The sequence below is a fragment of the Triticum aestivum genome, chromosome 1D (assembly GCF_018294505.1).
Source record: "Triticum aestivum cultivar Chinese Spring chromosome 1D, IWGSC CS RefSeq v2.1, whole genome shotgun sequence".
NCBI classification, from domain to species: Eukaryota; Viridiplantae; Streptophyta; class Magnoliopsida; order Poales; family Poaceae; genus Triticum; species Triticum aestivum.
This window is the reverse complement of record NC_057796.1, coordinates 199,215,354-199,237,144: the sequence shown is the minus strand read 5'-3', so window position 1 is coordinate 199,237,144 and position 21,791 is coordinate 199,215,354. Positions and strand designations below refer to the sequence as shown.

General features: G+C 44.3%; 2 protein-coding genes across 3 annotated transcripts; one reads left to right on the top strand and one right to left on the bottom strand.

The window, feature by feature from the left end:
* Nucleotides 1–2,720: 2,720 nt before the first annotated feature.
* LOC123180954 (ras-related protein RABC2a) lies at nt 2,721–6,600 on the top strand. The gene is made up of 6 exons (XM_044593152.1): nt 2,721–3,124; nt 4,015–4,083; nt 4,717–4,782; nt 5,608–5,729; nt 5,912–6,040; nt 6,233–6,600. Exons 1-6 carry the CDS (start codon nt 2,980–2,982, stop codon nt 6,344–6,346), a joined length of 645 nt encoding a protein of 214 aa, XP_044449087.1. The 5' UTR covers nt 2,721–2,979; the 3' UTR covers nt 6,347–6,600.
* Nucleotides 6,601–12,630: 6,030 nt separating this feature from the next.
* LOC123180953 (protein fluG) lies at nt 12,631–21,033 on the bottom strand. Of its 2 annotated transcripts, XM_044593151.1 has the most exons (18): nt 20,715–21,030; nt 18,921–19,172; nt 18,676–18,743; nt 18,470–18,585; nt 18,261–18,366; nt 18,014–18,170; nt 17,839–17,934; nt 17,021–17,069; nt 16,259–16,524; nt 15,733–15,905; nt 15,444–15,564; nt 15,280–15,332; nt 15,069–15,198; nt 14,782–14,927; nt 14,223–14,411; nt 13,764–13,996; nt 13,021–13,163; nt 12,631–12,825 (listed from the first exon to the last, which is right to left on the bottom strand). In XM_044593151.1, the coding sequence occupies exons 1-18, from the start codon at nt 20,880–20,882 to the stop codon at nt 12,763–12,765; spliced, it is 2,529 nt and encodes an 842-aa protein (XP_044449086.1). In that variant the 5' UTR covers nt 20,883–21,030; the 3' UTR covers nt 12,631–12,762. The 2 variants fall into 2 exon arrangements, 1 of the variants encoding a protein (XP_044449086.1); XR_006491405.1 differs by lacking the exon at nt 13,764–13,996 and having other exon boundaries at nt 20,715–21,033.
* Nucleotides 21,034–21,791: the final 758 nt, after the last annotated feature.

Below are 21,791 nucleotides of genomic sequence, written 5' to 3'. Positions count from 1 at the left end.
GCTCAGTTGCCTATATATGGTAAAAATTGGTTGCCATGGTTTTTAAGTTGTCTACGTTAGGTAAATTCACTAATACATATGGTGCAAGAAAGTTGCTTTTGTTTATTAGTAAAGTTGCCTCATCTAGCATCAAAGTTGTTTTTGAAAGAAAATCATCAAAATATATTCATATGGGATCTAGTTTTGAAGAACTCGGCGCAAGTGACCTAACGGTGAAAGCGGAACTCAATTTCGACGTTTCGTTTAAAAGTTATAGCTTTTTAAAATTTTGTTAAAGAAAATTAAGTGCTAAAGGAGACATAGTTCTGCAGCATACACGCTGCATTAACGATACATCACACCTCATATGAACGCATTAAAATGCTCTTGGTGGCTAATCCAGTGTCATTTTTCATTCTCTTAATTAATTAGGACCACCACATGAAATGAAACAGAAAGAATCCATGCATCAGACGCTGAACGTGAGGGTGCGCTCGATTTAACTAAATAGTGCAGCTACACTAATAAGTAATTAGGTTGAACCAAAAGGTTCAAGTACAACTCCAATTTAAGCATTTTGAAATGCCATTTAGTTGTTTTCACTTATACAGTAAGTATAAGTTGCTTAAACATGCATGAAATTATTACAAATGGATCATTTGTATTTTTTTATCATTTTTCATATATAACTTATTTCAACCTAAGCTACAGTTGATTTTCTCTGATTTTTCTAAGGTTGGTGAATTTTCTGAATTTACAAATCATTTCTGATATATAAAAGCCCTAGAAAATAATTATGACATCAGCATGGCGTAGCAGGTCAACTGAGCCGTCTAGGGTCAAACTTGACCAGTGGAGCCCACTGGTCAGTGGCTCATTTCACTACAGTGGTGGAGAAACTGCCGATTCGGCCCTCACTCGCGGGACTGATCCGAGACTGTTTTAAGTTCTGTGCCCGAGATGTAGATGCAGCCAAGGCAACCAAACAAATGTTTTTCTTCCCGCGCGGGCCTGGTTGGGCCTAATGTAGGCAACCAAACATGTCAGTATTGTTTTGTTGCTCGCTAGACGGATATGCATTGTCGCTAAAGTTTCACCTTGTAGCCTACTCGTGCTTGTGTGGTGTATAAGAAGTTGGAGAAGAAGTCCTTCACCGTCATGCATTATTGGTTGAAGTTGAATAAGCGACCGAAGTGGAGCCTTTTCATTGCCAAGACCGCTGCCCAAGCCAACGAGAAAGAAACCGGTGACCCTACCGACCCAACTCAAGAACCGCCAAAGAAGGTTAGAAGAAATTTACGATGGAAAAAGTGGGAGGAGGAGAGGACAGAGCGAGAAGGTGCGGCGGCCAAGCTGGTAGAGGGGTTCGGGGACATCTTGACGAAGAAGGAGGAGGCATGCGTGAAGCACTCAGAAATCAAGGAGGAGAGGAAGGCGAAGAGGTTCAAATTGTTGATGAAGGCAACGGACAAGAAGATCAAGCTCGAAGAGAGGAGGATCATGATCGAATAGAGGAAGGCCGCACTAGAGGAAAAAAGGGTGAAAATCGCCGCCAATGTGGAGGCCACCAAGATGTTGACCTTGAATATGGACTCTTTGGATGCCGACGCAAGAATCATCGTGCAATTCCGCTACCAGATGTTGCAGCGGCAGAAAGATGAGTTGATGGCGATGGACTATGAGGACGCGGCGGAGGCAGAGGCTGCCAACGTAGCAGTGACGACACCACCTTGATCGGCCAGCAGACGGCTGGGATTGCCGGGCCGCCAGGGCAGAAATGCACGAACTGCCAAACTTATATTCTTTTGGATTCGGGCATGTAAAAGCTAACCATATTTGCTTTTTTTTGGGGGGTGGGGGGTTGTGATCGGGCTTACGATCTGGCGCTGATCTGACCCGGCACGTTGTCTAGATCAGAGCATATTTGAATTTAAATTTACTGACGAACATATGCAGGTTAGTGTTGGATGTCTTTCTTCTTCATCCGTGTCCGTGGACTGGTCCCACTACCTGCGGACGGATGCGAAAGGATATTTGTGAGTTGTCGTTGGAGATGCCTTATGATAAGATATAATCCCATTGTCAGCGTGAACAAAAACGCGCCACGAGACAAAAGAAGTCTTCCAGCGAGTGCCGTTTCGTGCACACAGTTACACGAAAGGCACTCGAGATAACAACCGAAAGATACAAGTACGTAGCCGTAATATCATATGCCCACAAGGATACGGTTTTAGACACAGACGCATGCCGAGTCACATGACATGATCGATCACCTCACCTGGAGAGGCCGGCCGGACACGTTAACGCCGTAGTCACGCAGACAAAAGCTACGCGCCGGCCGAAGCGACACACGCGTCGCCAGGTGTTGCATGACGCCTAAGATACTGCGTACGTATACCTGGTCTGGTCTCCCCATCACCATCAACGATCACACATCCTACTACTCTACGTACGTACCATCTCTGCCGCAGCAACAACATTATTCGCCCCACCAATCATACATCCCGATTTGTTTAAAAAATCACCGTTCATCACTCCAAGTCAAGAAACCAACCCCACCGCGCCGATCGGGCCGGGAACCCGTCGCGCTCACCGCAACGAGCCAGAAACGCCCGACCCGACCCGATCCAGCCGCGCCGCGCGCACTCGCAGGCAGGCAGGGACAAAGCCAAACACCACCCGACCCATACCATACCAGACCCCCGCAGACTGGCGCGCATCATCATTTTCCACCCGGCGCGCGGCCGGCCGTGCCACCGCGCCACTTGGACCGGACGGAGGCTCTCGGCCCCGCGCGGCTCCTTGCCATAAACCAGCCGTCGCGCCCCACCTCTTCTCTCCTCTCCTCTCGCCCAGTCAAAGCCAGAGAGCACCAGCCTCAGCCTGGCTGGCGGGCTGTCTCCTCTGCCGCTGCCGCCTTCCCCTCCGCCTCTAAATCCTCCGCCCCTCCCCGCCTGACCATCCACTCGACCGGCGCCGAATCCGGGACGGCGCGGGGGGATGGGGGTGTCGCCGGGGGGCAGCGCCGGCTACGAGTGCTCCTTCAAGATCCTCCTCATCGGGGACTCGGGCGTCGGCAAGAGCAGCCTCCTCGTCAGCTTCGTCGCCGCCGCCAACCTCGACGACGACATCGCGCCCACCATCGGTACGTCTTCTTAGTCTCACACCACCACCACGCCACGTCCACTCCGATCGCTCTCTCGCTCTGCTTGGTACTACCAGACTAGTACGAGGTTCAGTGTACGCTCGTCGTATTGCTTCGGAGTATATAGTGTGGTGGCAGTAGGTAGCGGATTAAAGGCATCAGCGATTCCGCCCATTTCGGTGAACGAAACCTTTTCCTTTTAAGTTTTAATTAATGTCCGAGCTGTTCTCTGCCTTTGATTCTGCTGAATTGTCTCCACTTTCTTGTTGTTTGTTGGCGTTGGCCAGGGCTGGGAGTTAGTCTCCATGCTAAGTAGCACCATATGTCCTTTACATTTGGTCTTATATGCCACTAATAGGTTGGTCCCCATCAACCCAAATGCTTAAATGCTGAAGCTAGTATTTGGGGAGATAGGAAAGCGATCCATGCTTGTGCAACAAAACCTGATTGCGCACTACAGAAAATTTACTAGTGCTACCTTATTTCTATCTCAAGCAGCCATTTCAGAAAAGTCATTTGGACAATTTTACCTTGCACGTAATCTATGGGAATGGTTCAACTCGCTGTTGTCCTTATGTATGTCCTTCCCGCCACTATGTTTTCTCGCCAGTTTAGCCTTATGGCCTATGGGTGAACTCTTTGTGTTATGCACTCAAGATTGTGTGAGAGACAATATGTCCTGGCTCGTACAGTTCGAAGGAAAATAATTATAGCCAACTCCAGTCTACCCCTTAGACCCGGGAGATCACAGTGGTGTTATGCTTGTACATGCAGCTCTGTATACTACTCTGATTTCACACCATCACATTTTTATTCTATAAATTGCATGCTCTTTTGTATGATATGTATAGTTCACATGTCTTATAATTTTGTTTCACATTGATTTCCAGGAGTTGATTTCAAAATCAAGTTTCTTACTGTTGGTGGAAAGAAACTGAAGCTGACTATATGGGATACTGGTGAGTTCACAATTTCCTCTCATTCTCCGACTGTTCAAGTATGGTCTTCTGCAGTAGGAACTAGCACAAATAAGTCCTAACTTCAAGTAAGTGGTCGTGTATGCAAGACTTTTATGATCCAAGAACAAGTGGTTGGAATTTGCTCATAGAGATGCAGCAATGTTTTAATGTGCCAAAAACTACCAGGAGTTGTTACAAGCACCAACTAGAGAAAAAAATAGCAATAAAGATCATCTCAGAAAAAAGAAAGACGATAAGCATGGAAAATTCCTAGATTTAGCTTGCTAGTCATCTTGCCCTCCCATCCTTCTCTGCCATCATTACTTCCACCATTTATAAGATACTCCCTCCGTAAACAAATATAGGAGCGTTTAGATCACTAAAATTTGGGTGCACCCATCATGTTACTCCCTTTCTCCTGACATCATCTCGATCAGAGGTTCCAATCTTATGAGTTTATAACCCCACTCCAGTGCTGTCCTAAAGAATAATTCAGAGCTGCACCATATTACCTACTTTTCACGACAGTAGTACTACTGGAAGGTATCTTAGTTATATGTAAACAAAGTAAATTATGACATGGTGTCTACGATATTTTAAATGTTCTACAAGTCATTTTCTGTTGTTTTGCAGCTGGCCAGGAGCGGTTTAGGACAATCACTAGTTCTTACTATAGAGGTGCTCAAGGAATTATTCTAGGTAAAAAAAATGTTCTTAGTTGTTTTTGAGTTCTTACATATACTGTTGTTCTAAGATGATGTCAATTTTTCTCACTCGGAGATCAGATATCCAGGATATGCCATAGAACTTTTTAGGTTGGTCTATTCAATCATTCCGTTAATATACTCACCAGTAGGTCAGCTACTTAGTGCTACAATATGTAGATCGTGTTTTTCTGTAGCACAGTTCTCTTGCATTTCCCTTTGTATTCATGATTTCTCCATTGATGAACCCAAATCAACTCTGTTACTTGCAATGCATGGAATTATGAGAAGTTGGTGACCACAAAGATGCACCCTTCCATCAAACGAGAAATATTTTTCATTATTTTGTGGATACTTCTTTCTATGTGTATGCATGGACAATCTTATTAGTTAAGAGTATCTTATTTACTCATGTTTGAGCGCCGCTCTGTAGGCTAGCAGCTTCTGTGCTCGCTCAGCCCACCTGGGTTTGAGGCTTGGCCTCTCGGCGGTGCCTCATGGTTGTTCTTCTAAATAAGAAAATGCTACAGGTGCTAGTGCATACCGGTCAATATTTTTTTTATTTGCTGATGTTTTGATCACAGTGTGAATTAGATATCTAGTGAAACTGTGGAACCTTTGGTCATACTTTACAATAATTTAGTTCCTGCTAATCATTTGGTCATGGCGAATATGAAAGCATGTGCATAGGTTAACGATGGCAAATATTTGATTAACTTGTAGTGGTAAATTATCTTGAGAATTATGGTCCTTTGTGTATTATGTTTTTCATGCTATAAAGTGGATTAAGGTCTAATGTCTTATAGTATTTTACACATAGTATATGATGTCGCGAAGAGAGAGAGCTTCACAAATTTGGGTGATGTATGGACTAAGGAGATAGACTCAAACTCATCAAACAAAGACTGCATAAAAATGCTTGTTGGAAACAAAGTTGATAAGGTACCATTTTTTTCGAAACAGAAATTGTTATTTTTCCTGAATATTTTGTTCCAAACTTGTTATTTTCCAAAACTAAATTGCTTTTTCTACACAACTTTATATCAATTCAGGAAATCACTCATGGGTCAAGTAGACATCAATTCAGTTCTTAGCTTTTAATTTTGATGGTCCCATCTTTACAGGATGATGAGAGAACAGTCACAAGAGAAGAAGGTCTTGCCTTTGCACAAGAATCTGGATGTCTGTTTCTTGAGAGCAGTGCAAAAACACGAGAAAACGTCGAGAATTGTTTTGAAGAACTTGTGCTAAAGGTAAAGACTCCAGAGATACTGTGCCCCACAACCTTAGATCTTAAGGCTTTTATACAATTATTAAGATGCAAACACATGGGGCACAACTGAAGAACTCAGTTGCATTTTCAGTTTTGTGGTTGCTTTTTCTTCTAGTAGGCAAGCCCTTAGATACATGAATCACAAACAGACTCAGTTTTGTCCGTCGTGCAGATCCTTGAGGTTCCAAGTCTCCTGGAGGAAGGCTCGTCATCGGTTGTCAAGAGGAACATTCTGAAAAAGCAACAGGAAAGTCATGCAAAGTATGGTGGTAGATGCTGTCAATAGATTCGTGAGTATGATTGAGCTCGCTATCTGTGGTCATCGTATCGCAGGCAAGTTCGTGATACCCAAACTGTAGATGTTGTCGCGTTCTCGTTGTATATGAGTTGTGTCTAAACAACCTGTGATTAGAAAAGGTGGGGAAATTGGGGAAAGTAAGTACAGTAGTTTGTAAGGTTTTGGAGAGTGGTTAAAATTGGTTTGTACAAAGGGAACGCTGTGTCTATTCTTGCTGTCTAATAAGGTATAATTTGCGCAAATTGCTTTGTCCTGGTGATGAGACAGACCTTCCCTACTTTCTTGATTCTTGATGTTAGCGACTATCGCATGGACGGCACTGAAGGTTTATTGTCAAGATGTGCGCATTCTGCTCTTTTGATAATTCCAGCAAACAAAAGATTACCCTGGAGGGTAGGCCCTTGATGAACAGGACACTCCTGGATGATGCAAGGCCAAGGGCCAGGGGAAGTGAAGAGGCCATCCTTCCCTTCGCACATTTTCCAGATTTCCCAGCAAACAAAGATATGTCCATGGAGCGTTAGTTTTTCAGGATTCAGCCAAAGGTGCCGAAGAGCCCAGGGGCTATAGATCAATGTTTTCAAGCCCGGAGTTCACTTGACAGTGAAAGAAATTGGAAGCATTACTTGACTGAACTGAACCCTAACCGCAAATTGATATCGGATTTTTGCTAGGCGTCTTTGTTCCACTTATGCTGATGTGGAGGCATAGCCTATATTTAAGCGGTTGTAACATATGTGATTTTTTGGGTTCAAGTAAGTGCCAAAAGCATGGGAAAGTATCAGGTACTCCCATCATTGGGGTACTCCCGGTGCTTCAAGTTTAAAAAAACATTTAAAAATATTTCAAAAATGCCGTAAAAAAAGATGAATGTTCGCAAGGAATGTAATTACAACTTCTAAAAATTTCAGGTCCAAACTTGAAATGTACATAAGAAACAAACATGTGAAATCTGGCATGAATAGTGTAAGAAAAAAACAAAATCAACACTGACACTATTCACATCTCGATTTCACATTTTTGTTTATCAATGTACATTTCGAGTTTGGACTTGAAATCTCTAGGGGTTGTAGTCATGTTTGTTAGAGTTATAATATAGGTCATGTACCCCTTTGTATTTATCCCGTTGTATAAGGGGTTTTCTGCATATGTTCCACACCTGTACATGTATATATATCGGCCTATGGCCTCATGGGAATACAAGTTGCTTATTCCTAACATGGTATCAGAGCTCTAGGGTTTCTTTTCGCACGCCGCAACTCGTGCTCGATCCCGTCGTGACGGCCGCCGCTGCTCCGATCCGCTGCCCCGGCCTGAAGCGTCCACGCCCGACGGCCTCCTCATCCCGCGCCGGGGCGCTGCTCCTTCTGGACGCTCCTCAACACGCGCCGGGCGCTGCTCCTTCTGGCCGCCGTGCGGTCGTCCGCTTCCGCCAGTTCCGCTTCTGCTCGTGGTCTCCCGCCTGTCTCCCGCCTGCTCGTGGTCTCCCGCCTGTCTCCCGCCTGCTCGTGGTCTTCCGCCTGCCGTCCGGTGCTCTGCTGATTTCGGGTCTCTCCTAAAAAAATGTCTGCTGCATCGGGCTATGTTGCTGTCCCTCGCTGTCCGGTGATTTTCGATGGTACTAACTACACCGAGTTCGCTGGCTTCATGCGCATTCACATGCGTGGCATCCGTCTCTGGGGTGTTCTTTCTGGCGAGGTCTGCTGTCCGCCACGTCCGGTTCCTCCGGTGGCCCCTACTCCGCCGACTCCACTGGTTCTTCCTACGGATGCTAATCAGGCCGCCAAGGATGCGGCTAAGATTGCTGATGAGGCTGCTGATCGTGCCTATGATGAGAGGGTTTTGGCTTATGAGGAGGCTCTTCAGACGTATCATGGTGCTTTGTCTGTTTACACCCAGTGGCTTGATGATGATGCTCGTGCTGCAGCTGTTCTCACTGCTAGTGTTCTGCCTTAGTTTGCTTCTGAGTTTCTGGGTCTTCCTACTGTCTTCCAGATGTGGACCTGTCTTCGTCAGCGCTATGAGCCCTCTGGTGATGCCTTATACCTTTCTGTGGTTCGTCTGGAGCATGCTCTTCAGCAGGGTGACTCTACTGTTGATGACTTTTATGCACATAGTTCTGCTATCTGGCGCCAGCTTGATTCTCTCCGCAGTGCTGGTTGTCGTACTTGCCCCTGCTGCCAGGCTGTCCAGGCCGATTTGGAGTTTCATCGCGTCTACGAGTTCCTGTCTCGGCTCCGTAAGGAGTTTGAGCCCCGACATGCTCAGTTGTTTGCTCGTGGCCGTATTTCTCTCATGGAGGCGCTTTCAGAGATTCGTGCTGAGGAGACTCGCCTACGTGGTGCTGGTTTGCTGGAGGTTCCCTCTGTGCTCGCTACTCGGGCTTCTTCCACTCCACCTGCTGCACCGCCCCATTCTCGCTCGAGTGCTCCGCCGCTCTTGCCCACTCCTTCTGGAGGCTCAGGTCGCCCCCGTCCACACTGTGACTACTGCAACAATGATGGTCATATTGAGTCCCAGTGCTACACCAAGCGGAAACACCTGCGCAAGGCGCGATCATCCTCCTCGGGGACTTCGTCATCTCCCTCGCCAGCTTCAGCCATTGCTTTGACTGAGCAGGATATTCTGAGACTTAAGCGTCTGCTCGCGGCTTCAGGTTCTTCCTCGACGGGTACTGCTGGTTCTGTGACTGATGCTTCCCGCACTGAGCACCCGTCCTCTACACAGTCAGGTACATCCCCATGGGTTCTGGACTCTGGAGCTTCTTTTCATATGTCTTCTCATTCTTCCGCTTTGTCCTCTCTTCGATCGCTGGATTCTCCTGTTCATGTCTCCACTGCTGATGGTACTCCACTTTCTGTTGCTAGTAGAGGCCATCTTTCCACTCCTTCTTATTCTGTTCCTGATGTTGCTCATGTTCCTCGACTTACCATGAATCTGTTTTCTGCTGGTCAACTTACTGATTCTGGTTGTCGTGTCATCCTTGATGTTGACTCTTGTTCTGTCCAGGATCGTCGCACGCACACTCTGGTTGGGGCTGGCCCTCGCCGCCGTGATTCTCAGGGTCTTTGGGAGTTGGACTGGCTTCATGTTCCTTCCGCTGCCACCACCATCGCCAGTCCCTCCGCTGCTGTCGCCTCTGTTACTGGTTCCTTCAAGCAGTGGCATCATCGACTTGGTCATCTGTGTGGTTCTCGGTTATCGTCTTTAGTTCGTCGAGGTCTTCTGGGGTCTGTCTCAGGAGATGTCTCTTTAAAGTGTCAGGGTTGTCGTCTTGGCAAGCAGATTCAATTACCATATTCACATAGTGAGTCAGTGTCTAAGCGTCCTTTCGATTTAGTCCATTCTGATGTATGGGGTCCGGCTCCTTTCGCTTCGAAAGGTGGTCATAAATACTATATTATTTTCATCGATGATTTTTCTCGTTACACATGGCTTTATTTCATGACTTCACGTAGTGAGGTGTAGTCTATTTATAAGCGTTTTGCTGCCATGGTTCATACTCAGTTCTCTTCACCCATTCGTGTTTTTGTGCTGACTCCGCTGGCAAGTATATCTCTAAGATGTTGCGTGGTGTTCTTGCTGAGCAGGGTACTCTTGCCCAGTTCTCTTGTCCTGGTGCTCATGCTCAGAATGGCGTGTCTGAGCGCAAGCATCGTCACCTTCTTGAGACGGCTCGTGCTATGATGATCGCCGCCTCTCTTCCGCCTCATTTTTGGGCCGAGGCTATCTCCACTTCCGCCTATCTCATCAACCTTCAGCCGTCCGCTGCTTTGCAGGGTGGTGTTCCTTTTGAGCGTCTTTTTGATCGTTCTCCCGATTATTCGATGCTTCGCTTGTTTGGTTGTGTTTGCTATGTTCTTGCCCCTCGCGAACGCACCAAACTGACCGCTCAGTCTGTTGAGTGTGTCTTCTTAGGCTACAGTGATCAGCATAAGGGCTGTCGTTGTTGGGATCCTATCGGTCGTCGGATGCGTATCTCTCGAGACGTGACTTTGATGAGTCTCGTCCTTTCTACCCACGCCCATCTTCTTCGTCTTTTTTAGTGGAGGATATCTCTTTCCTCACTTTTCCTGACTCACCTATCACCCCCGTCGCGCCTGTGCCTATTCGTTCCACTCCCTCTGCTTCTCCACCCCTCGTCGATTCGCCGCCACCATCTTCCCCGGTCTCCTCACCTAGCATGTCACTGGATTCTACACCTTCATCTCCGGTGACTTCTTCGTCGCCACCCCCCGATTCTACCTTGGCGATTCCTCCTTCTCTTATTCCATCTTTGCCTCAGCATTACACTCGTCGTTCACGACCTGTGGATGCTTCCTTGGATGAGTCGTCCTCTTCCTCTCAGCCTACTTATGGCTTGCGTTCTCGTCCTTGTCCGCCTATTGATCGCTTTGGATTTCCCACCGCTGGTGCTGCTGTTCTTGAGCCGACTTCTTACCGTCAAGCTGTTGTTCATCCTGAATGGCAGTTTGCGATGGCAGAGGAGATTGCTGCTCTTGAACGCACTGGTACCTGGGATCTTGTTTCTCTTCCTCCCGGAGTCCGTCCCATCACTTATAAGTGGGTCTACAAGGTTAAGACTCGCTCCGATGGTTCTCTTGAGCGTCACAAAGCTCGTCTCGTGGCTCGTGGTTTTCAGCAGGAGCATGGTCGTGATTATGACGAGACTTTTGCTCCTGTGGCCCATATGACCACTATTCGTACACTTCTTGTCGTTGCCTCTGCACGCCACTGGTCTATATCTCAGCTTGATGTTAAGAATGCCTTTCTTAATGGTGAGCTGCGTGAGGAGGTGTACATGCAGCCACCACCTGGGTATTCTGTTCCTGATGGCATGGTGTGTCGTCTTCGTCGCTCTCTCTATGGCCTTAAGCAAGCCCCTCGCGCCTGGTTTGAGCGTTTTGCCTCTGTGGTCACTACTGCTGGTTTTTCAGCAAGTGCTCATGATCCAGCATTGTTTATTCACCTTTCTCCTCGTGGCCGGACTCTTCTTCTTCTCTATGTTGATGATATGGTCATCACTGGGGATGACCCTGAGTATATTGCCTTTGTAAAGGCCCGTCTTAGTGAGCAGTTTCTTATGTCTGATCTTGGACCTCTTCGCTACTTTCTTGGGATTGAAGTCTCTTCTACCTCTGATGGCTTTTTTATATCCCAGGAAAAGTATATCCAGGATCTTCTTGCTCGTGCTGCTCTTACTGACGAGCGCATTGTTGAGACTCCTATGGAGCTCAATGTTCACCTCCGTGCTACTGATGGTGATCCTCTCCCTGACCCGACGCGTTATCGTCATCTTGTTGGCAGTCTTGTCTATCTCGCTGTCACTCGTCCGGACATCTCTTATCCGGTTCATATTCTGAGTCAGTTTGTCTCTGCTCCCACATCGGTTCACTATAGTCATCTTCTTCGTGTTCTCCGATATCTTCGGGGCACGATCTCTCACCATCTATTCTTTCCTAGCTCCAGTTCTTTACAGCTTCAGGCCTATGCGGATGCTACGTGGGCTAGTGATCCTTCTGATCGCCGTTCACTTTCTGCTTACTGTGTTTTTCTTGGCGGTTCTCTCATTGCCTGGAAGACGAAGAAACAGATTGCAGTTTCCCGTTCGAGTGCTGAGGCTGAGTTGCGAGCCATGGCTCTTTTGACGGCAGAGGTGACTTGGTTACAGTGGTTACTTCAGGATTTTGGTGTTTCTGTCACTACACCGACTCTGCTCTTATCTGACAGTACAGGTGCTATTAGCATTGCGCGCGATCCTGTGAAGCATGAGCTCACCAAGCATATTGGTGTTGATGCTTTCTATGTGCGCACTGCTGTGCAGGATCAGGTTATTGCTCTTCAGTATGTGCCTTCCGAGTTACAGTTGGCGGATTTCCTGACGAAGGCCCAGACTAGAGCACAACATGGCTTTTATCTCTCCAAACTCAGTGTTGTTCCTCCACCATGAGCTTGAAGAGGGGTGTTAGAGTTATAATATAGGTCATGTATCCCTTTGTATTTATCCCGTTGTATAAGGGGTTTTCTGCATATGTTCCACACCTGTACATGTATATATATCGGCCATGATACAAGTTGCTTATTCCTAACAATGTTCCTAGCGAACATCCCATTTTTTTTCAAATTTTTTGAAAACATTTAAGATTTGTTTTTGAACTTGGAGCACTGGGAGTACCATAAGGATGGGAGTACTAGATATTTTCCCCCAAAAGCATCAAGTTTTTCCGTTGGATTTTTTGTCAGAAAAAAAGAATGTCCAGTGACAGATTTCATATTCTAAAAGCACTTTATTACTAACTGAAAAAACACCAACGACTGCAAATTCAGTGATGAGAATCAGTAATTCGTGGGCAACATTATTTGTCGGCTTAACGAGAAAGCGGTCTTGAGACAAGTATCCTGTCTTAGTAACGGTGAATGAGATCGCCAAATGCCCCAGGGTTCTTCGAGTAGTGATCAATCTCAGCCTGAAAAAAAATAGAACCAAAGATGTTAGCCACGCTCATGCTTTCATTTTATTTCTGGCAATTCTATCGAGTTATATCATGCGAAGGAAAATAATACTCCCTCCAATCCATAACAAGTGTCGTGGTTTTAGTTTAAATTTGAACTGAACCACGACACTTGTTATGGGTTGGAGGAAGTAACTTACAAGTACTAACCTTGCGTACAGCGATAACGGCTGTAATAAGCTTATCGCCGATTAGCTCATGCAAAGTTTTGTCTGCAGCAAGTGATTCTACAGATTCCAGAAGGTCCTGTGGTAGCCTTTTAAGTTTGGTAGCATAATCTGCAGGATTTGATTCTGGAAGAGACACAAGACACATGTGACATTTGCAGACACTCTCTGAGGAAACCAAAAGCTAGTTGGCAGAAAAAAAATACAATAAAATAATCTAATTCCAGACATATAACATAACATTTTTAGGGGCATACCCGATCCATTAGGCACATAAGGTGTAGTAATGTGTTAGATTATAGATTAGCAGCTTTAACGATAATGAAGAACTCCGACTTTTATTTCACTACATTGACACAGCATCTACATGTCTCAAAATCTCATCCAGTTGACTCGCAGCTCAACAAACAAAAATGACAAATCTGACTGAATAGTACCAGCCTGATGTGGCTTTTCTTTTATCAAGCTAGGAATTTCATTTTGATTTGACATTATGTGGGCATAATATATGTGCATTGTGTGTATGTCATGATGGTTTTTCTCAGAATTTTCAGGACCTTTAGATGTGTTTTTCGACAACTTTCTATCATGTTGTACATGTTCCTGCAAGGATCACCGCACATGCTCAATATGTTCCTAGGGCATTTTCAGACATGGTAGCACGACAAATATAAGTAATGCATGAGAGTAAGATAAAAAGGCCAAGCAACGAAATTCTTTTCATACCAATTGGTTCAGGCAACTTAAGGCCTTTCCTAAGTCCATCAATTCCAGCAGCGACAATAGCAGCAAGCCCCAAGTGCGGATTTGCGCACCCATCAAATGATTTAATTTCGAAGTTGCTGACCATGTCGAGAGGCACACCAGGTGGGCATGCGGTTCTCAATGGAGCCTCCCGGTTTTCTTTCCCCCAGCATAGGTAAGCTCCACTCCATGTATTTGGCTGAATTCGATCATAGCTACATATAGAGAAGCCAATAATGATGACCGTTAAAATGGCTACTTTGATGTTCTGGCATTTCTCCAACAAGTAGCAAACTGTGTTATCCGGATTCTAGATAATAAAAATACGTTGACATCCTCTAAGTATCAGGGAGTTTATGCAAGAAACAAGTACCAAAATGAGTTATCAAAGTTATTATCGAATTAAGACGTATTCTTGGAAGCTTTTCTGGAAGATGTTACCTGTTAGGGTGAGGAGCAGTAAATGCCAAGATTGATGGAAGATGATGGTATACTCCAGCAAGGAACTGTTCTCCAACGTTTGACATTCCATAGTGGCTGTATTCATTTGATCCCATAAAAACATTCTGATCATTCTTCCATAAACTCAGATGCACATGGGAACCCGATCCAATATCATTCAGGTCAGGTCTGTGTCCAGCAGAACAAATCATCAGGTACCAGAAAGGCAAGTTTCACTTGATTGACAATATATATATTTTTTCAAATCACACATGTTTGGTGATCTGGTACTGCTAAAACCTGATATTTACATGATGCATCAGACTATAACATAGGAATATCAGCAAATGTAAGTATTATTTGATCAACCGCAGCTCATTTCAGTTCTCTTCTAATCTTCTAAGTAAAAATTCAATTCTTTCACAAGTCAGTAATGCTGTCTGGACACACTGTCTGGTGTTCATGTATGATTTGCTGTTAACACAAAACAGTGTACACAATAGACTTCAAACTATAAAGCATGCTAATGTAAAAACAGAGTGTAGATCCATTGACTTACTTTGGAAGAAATGTTGCTATCAACCCGTGCTTTCGAGCAACGGATTTAATAATCTCGCGAGCATATATCAAATTGTCAGCAGCAAGAGTGCACAGGACATACTTCAAGGCAACCTCGAACTGCCCTTTTCCAGCTTCGGCATGCAGCTTTTATATTTTTGAGCAAGAAAGTGGATGTAAACATAGAAAAAACGATCAATAACTAAATCATGACATATAATAAAAAAGGTAAACAGTATATAACATCAAGAGTTTTGACATCTTTTTGGTGGTAAAATAACGTCTTACCTGCTCAACCACAATATTTGCCGCTTTAAGAGAAGAATACACTTCTTGTAGTATAGATGAGGCACCATCAAATGATGAGGTTGAGCAGTAACTGCTATTATCATATGGAACCCAACGCTCATGTCCCTCACTGTAGAGTTTTCTGATTTGGGTCAGGTACAGAACAACATGGCCTTAACATAATTTATTTTGCAGAGTCAGGAAAAGCTACCTTACTAATTTTCTGCGGAGATAAAATTCATTCTCGAAACCTGCCTTCATTGTCTACAAACAAACAACTAAGCATAAATACAAAAACTAGTGCACATACAGAACTCACGAGACAAAAATGATAGTCACAAAGTTATGTAGGCAAAATTCTGGGTTTATTCTTACCACATTGAATTCATCCAGCAGAACTTTTGTGACTTTTCTTAAGACATATCTAGGACAGTATTCCCAGGCTTCTCCAGGCCTAATTTGCATGTCAGCTATCACCATTTCCTCACGTGTCGACCTTGCAACATGAGTAAACTATCATTAGTTCAATGGTACCTTAATAAGTTCAGAGAATTGACCTACTGTTAACAAACAAGAAACTATTCATATATAATACTAAGTTATGGGACTCTAAGGGATAGTCCAATACAAAGTACAGAGATAACGTTAAATGAATTAACTTTACCATGGGAGTCTCAAAAGTGTCGACATATCTGGCATAAGCCTGATCTCGCCTACACCAGTAAGGTTTGTCCCATCAGCTGGGCCGTCGCAGAAGGAAGTCATTCCCATTGATGCAAAAGTCAGGCCGACACCCTTATTCCTTGCAATCTCATAAAACCTTCCGGCTGGGACAACCTGAATGTGAAGTTTATTTTCTCAAAATTGGCTTTGGTATTAGCAATTCTAATAACAATGCCGTGGTCCAGGTGGGTAAGCTGACCATCAACAGAGTCACACACACACACACTACACCATGCAATTATTCAGTAGTTTTATACATGCTAAGTTGACCGTCTATTGAAACGGAACAACTTGTAGGCAATCTTCAAACAAAGTTCATGCTAACTATTGCGTCTACTTAGTAGTTTATTTAAGACAATTTTCTAAAAGAGAATTTTTGGTCCACAAAAAAATAGAGAAATGATCAGTGAGAAAACTACATCACATAATGTAAACAATGCAGCATGTGGTAGGAAAGATGTGCTTACACGGCATCTATGTTGACCTGAAGCATCATTCCAGACGATGCGAACAAAGAGCACATCTTGCTCAACACAAGATGATGCTATCGTACTGTCAGCTATCATAGTTTTCTGGTGAATTGACCCATTGGCAACGTTCAACTTGTACAGATCCGATGCATTTCTTCTAAAGATGTCCTCAACTGCATCAATAGCTTCCTCAATGCTAAGATCACCATCTTCACATGCAGCTGATAGGACACGGTAAACGACATCACGTGCCCTTCTTGAACCTGCAAATCAGTACAAACTATATATTATCACTTAAAATCAACAACTAAATGGACATGCTTGTGTGGTTTTCGTATAACTTTTCTTATGTCCACTACTTATTTATATACTCCCTCCACTACAAAATATATGCCGCAGTCTTCAAGATGTAACTTCGACGCTATTTTTCATATGACATATGTTAGTAAAAAATATTTTGAAATTAACCTTTTGTTAATTAGTTGTCAAAGATAGAAAAGGTTGACTGTACACTTTCCGGAGGTAAGCCTCCTTTTCAAAAAAAAATTGTTTTGGAACAGAGGTGGTATATCTGAAGGTCTAGATCCTGTGCCAAATCTTTCTGTTCTTTTGTATATTTATATTGGTCCAAAAGTTTGTTTTCCTACTATGAGAGGATACTATTTGAACTACTTCATTTATGATAATATAGCTAACTTTTGTACTGTCGTACAATGATCTCTCATCATCTTATGAAAGGGTTAAAACTGATTATTGTACCTAGATAGTATGTCTCCGGAAAAGCATATCCATCTGAACTAAACATGACCTGCCAATGTTTAACAATTACCAAATAAAAATATCATGTGCATAGTATCTCCAGAAGCAAAAGAAACTGAGAATGAACATATGTGACTGACAATGAGACATACATCAAGAGTGCTATTAGAGAGGAAACTGAAGAGTAACTATTTCAGACAAGATAGTAAATCAGATGCATTGCAAGAACAAAAATAGGAGAGATTCTCAAACTTCGAATAAAGTCGACAGTAATCTATATTAAGCAATGAATACTGCTCGGACCTGGAATCTGGGACCATGTGTGCTGTAATTTTTCGTTCGAGAACATGGACGTATGTGTTACTGTAGTAATCTCTGTGTCTAATGGTCTCCTTCCAGTAAAGAAAGTGACATTTTGGGATACGTGCAGTCAAACTTTCTAAACTTTGGCTATTGATATCTCTATGACTATTGAGGGTCTCCAAATGAACATATGAAAATAAATATATGAGTATATTCATCTGAAAAAGTATTTTTTGTAATATTATAATGTTACTAAATCTTATCAGTAAATTGCATTAGTCAATGTAGAGTTATGGAGACCACGTCAGTGTCCCCAATAGCAATCTTTGTCACTGGAAGGAGTACTATGGCAAAAATGTAGATGTGGTGGCACAGTGGAGGATAATACGTTATTGAGTTGTGGGAGAATATTAATTAGTTCAGTTTTTCTGCACCATGGAAAAGCAAAAATCTGTTTTCATGTTAATAACTTCTTCAGATTCTATATAAGCAATTATCTACGGCGGATATGGTACCTTGTTTATGGGAGCTAGCTCCAGAAGCTCTTTAAGTGATGACACCATTCCTTGAACACTTAGTTTTGGAATTGCCAAACCAAAATCAAGATAGACCTGTTTGCGGGTTGTGTAGGATGATTAACATAAATGAAAACTGAATGGGTGAATAAATGCACAAAGACGAGGCTCCAACCTGGGAGTAAACAGATGCAAGATAGGATGCTTCCTTAGAATATGGATAAGAAGCATGTAAAAGGACTAACTGGCACTTGGCGAATCTTTCATCCTCAAGAACAGCACGGAGATATAGAGGATTGCACTTCCGCAAGTCCAGGTCTTTATCTCCAAAGCTGAAATTGTGTAGAACATGTATATACTTGAGATCTTGACATGACCAGACAGGAAAGTGCTTTCATAAAATCTAAAATGCCAGTCATTACCCTGTGTGAATCTGCATTGGTAAGTGACTCTGCACAGAAATATCAAGACTACAAGTAAATAGATAGTCGATGAGGCTCTTATTTGTAATCCGAAGAGGTCTTTGCCCTGAAAAGTATGGAGTATAAGCAGAAAATAGATCTTACAATCATAGGGTACATGTTTTATCTGTTTGCACATTTCTCCTTCCTAGTAGAGAAAATATGTTCACCTGTTAGCTCTTTACGAAGACCATCCTCTGCATCTGTCTTGCTAACACATGGATCAATCTCTAAGCCACTTCTGTATGCAGCAATGCTTTTCAACCCAACAATTTTGCTGGCAACTGTGAGAAATTAGTCAAGGATGTTCATGTAGTTGAAAGAACAGACAAAAAAAACATCCAGTTTGTCCCAAATAAAAAAATCTGGAGGATATGATTTGAGCTTAGCCACAAAAGTTTCAGTGAATGAGTCCAACGTCCAGCTTGATCCACTGAATGAATCCTGAAAGAAGTAACTAATTTCATCACTAGCTAATCATAATCTTTACCTTGATACAGTATTATTAGAATAAGTTAACAACTGCAAAGGAAATACGTCAACATAGAACTGAATCCTAATCTAGTTATTGCAAGGGTGGCCCAAAAAAGCCTTTATCGTTGACTACAGAGAGAGACTCACGTCGTTAATAATTGTTTCCGCCAGCCATTCGATTCTCAGAACTCTGCCGACTGTGGGAACAAATTCCTTGTGGACTTCCAGCTCAAGCATTTTATCAAATGCTAGGCCGTCGTCCACGAGGATGGCGGATACATTGGCAGCTTGGAAGCATTTCGAACCGATAGACGACAACCCTTGGGCTTTTCTGAACTCTTCCACCTTCTCAAGCGAGGCTTCACAGCCGTACAGGGCGGCGATCTCCTTGAGGCTTCTCTGCATTAAATGATATTGCAAGGATGTCATGAGTTGCTGAAATCTATCCTTAGATACCATGCAATAACTGTGGAATAAGCAACTGGAACAGCATTCCTATTTCTAGACGGAAGAACAGCATTCACACTGAAAGCATTTGGAAATTGGAACCACAGAAAAGTAGACAGAGCACTGAACAAACGGCCCACATCAGATGACGGCGTGAACATCTTAAGCTCAGAAGCAAGAAGCATGCCAAATAACCCCAGCACCTCCAGTGGGTCCAGCAGCGTGCCATCAAAAGCACACACGCCCATCCATGGAATGGACCTCACAGCAGGGCAAAGAGACGGGGCAAAAGGTCTACTGCACCCCACCGCACTGCAACCCGCCATACATTGGCAATTGGCCAAGCAGGCATAAAGCTGGCGATCTCTGCCGTGCCACCAGTTAAAGGAAAAAGACGAACTCATTCATCCGCATATTCTGCGGATACCGCCGGTCAGGAATAACAAACGGATCGAACATGGTGTCATTATAGACAGTAAATAACTAAATATGGACTCATTTTCATCTGTGCCCTCCAAAACCACCAGCTATGCTTGAAGTACGCGTTTTCTTAATCTTACGACATCCTGCGCTTTTATATTTAGAATAAAAATCATGTAATGCGCCACTTGAATATTTAAATTTTATACTGTTTGTACTTAAGTATGTCTAATGATAGTTTATATGCGTATGTGTTTCGAATGTCAAAAATATAGTTTCCCTAAATTACTTACGTGATTAATATATAATCAACATATTTATGTATAGTTTCTCTAAACACGTGCATGGTATATTCATGCGCATTTTTACATATGCCACGTCATATACGTAAATAGTGTATGATCTGTGTTCCAAAAAAAAGAATAGTGTATGATCTGGTGGAATGTAGCGTGACCAAACCAAGATTGGAAAGCAATGGTAACAATGACCAGAATGATACATTTCCTTATTTTCCTGCATGTTTTAATGGCACTATAATTTACTTCCTTATTTGCCAAATGGAAAGTCCATACTAGCCCTACATAATCATTGACAACATCTTTACCCCCACACAAGAGGTAAAAGTAATAGTATTAGCCATGGGATCATGAGAATGTAACGGCTCATATCGATTTGGGCCCATCTTAAAGGAGCTCAATTTATCTTAATCGAAATTTAGAGCACATGGCGTATTTGTAAATCAACCCGCCAACACGTATAGGACCCTGACTGTTAAAACAGGGCATAGTACACCTAACAAACTCTATGGCCGACACAATCTAGCACACACTCCACTCAGCAGGCAGCAACAGAGGGGGACATACACATACACATGCACACTAGACTAGAGGATGGTGTTGTAAATGATGGTACTATCTGACTTTGGAAAAAGAAAATGTTGCGATCTCGAGCAGGATGCAAGCAAGACGGCGCGGTGGAGGATGGCCGGCCGGGGAGTGGATAAGCACAGCAGCGGCGTGAAGCGAAGCAAGCGTGCGTGCGGTCAGTCAGTCGGTTACCGTAGTGCAGTAGTACCTTGAAGGAGAGGGAGTGGGGAGCGAAGGCGAGCGCGTCGCCGTCGGCCTCGGAGAAGCAGCGGAGGAAAGGGAGGGAGGAGGCCGTGTCGACGAGGTTGTGCGCGTGCGCGTCCACCGCCGCCGTCTCCTCCACCGCGCGTCGCAGCTCCGCGTACCTGGCCTCCATGCTCCGCCGCCGGTCGGTCGGTCGCTCGCTCAGCCGGGGAGTGGTGGGAGATTTTCCGGGGGCGGCGCCTTCTTGTTTGACCGTGCGAAAACCCGAACGGTCTTGCCTTGCGTGTCTGGGGACGGAGTGAGTATTGTATTGCAAATGGAGACTCGGAGGCAGAGGGTTTTTTATGCAGGAAGTAGGTGCTCCGCGACGCAGGCGCGGCACAACTACCGGTCAGTCCTGCTCCTGCCGCTGCTCTGCTCTGCTCGGCTAGTGACGAGTGGGGCAGGTTAGAAGTGGGAGTGGGATCCACTTGTCAGTGTGGTATTTTTGAGCTGGTGGTTTGGTGGACGTGTACTCTTATCTTTTTTCGATGAACGTGCACTCTATCTTCTAGTCAAACATTGCCACAAACATTTAATTTTTTTTAAAGAAGAAAGATGAACAAACGTGTCTACGTACATACACATAAAAAAATGTTTGCATACACTCTACTATTACTAATACTTTTCTTTTCGAATTACTACTACAACTACTCATTAGCCTATTAATTCATGTGTATGGGCAGCGGGGCTAAGGTTAACTCCACCGCACGACACCATTCTGTCCGGATGTGTCCGTTTGGGGCAAAACGGACAAATGACGCAACCCAACCGCAAACCCCATCTTATTTTTTTGTCCGTTTTCTGTCCGTTCAACCCCATTCGCGACCCAAACTTGCGCTGGCTTTGAGGTAAAAGCGGACACGAAACGGACGAGTTTGTGGCGTCCTCGTCCGCTGCATGTCCGCCGGCCCCATGTGTTAGCCCCACCTCTCTCTCTCCTCCTTTTCTGTCTCCGCCCGTGACGAGCACCGACAGCATCCCGTCGTGGACGAGCGTGGCGAGGTGCGGCCGGTGGCGAGGCGTGCGCGAGCGGGGCGTT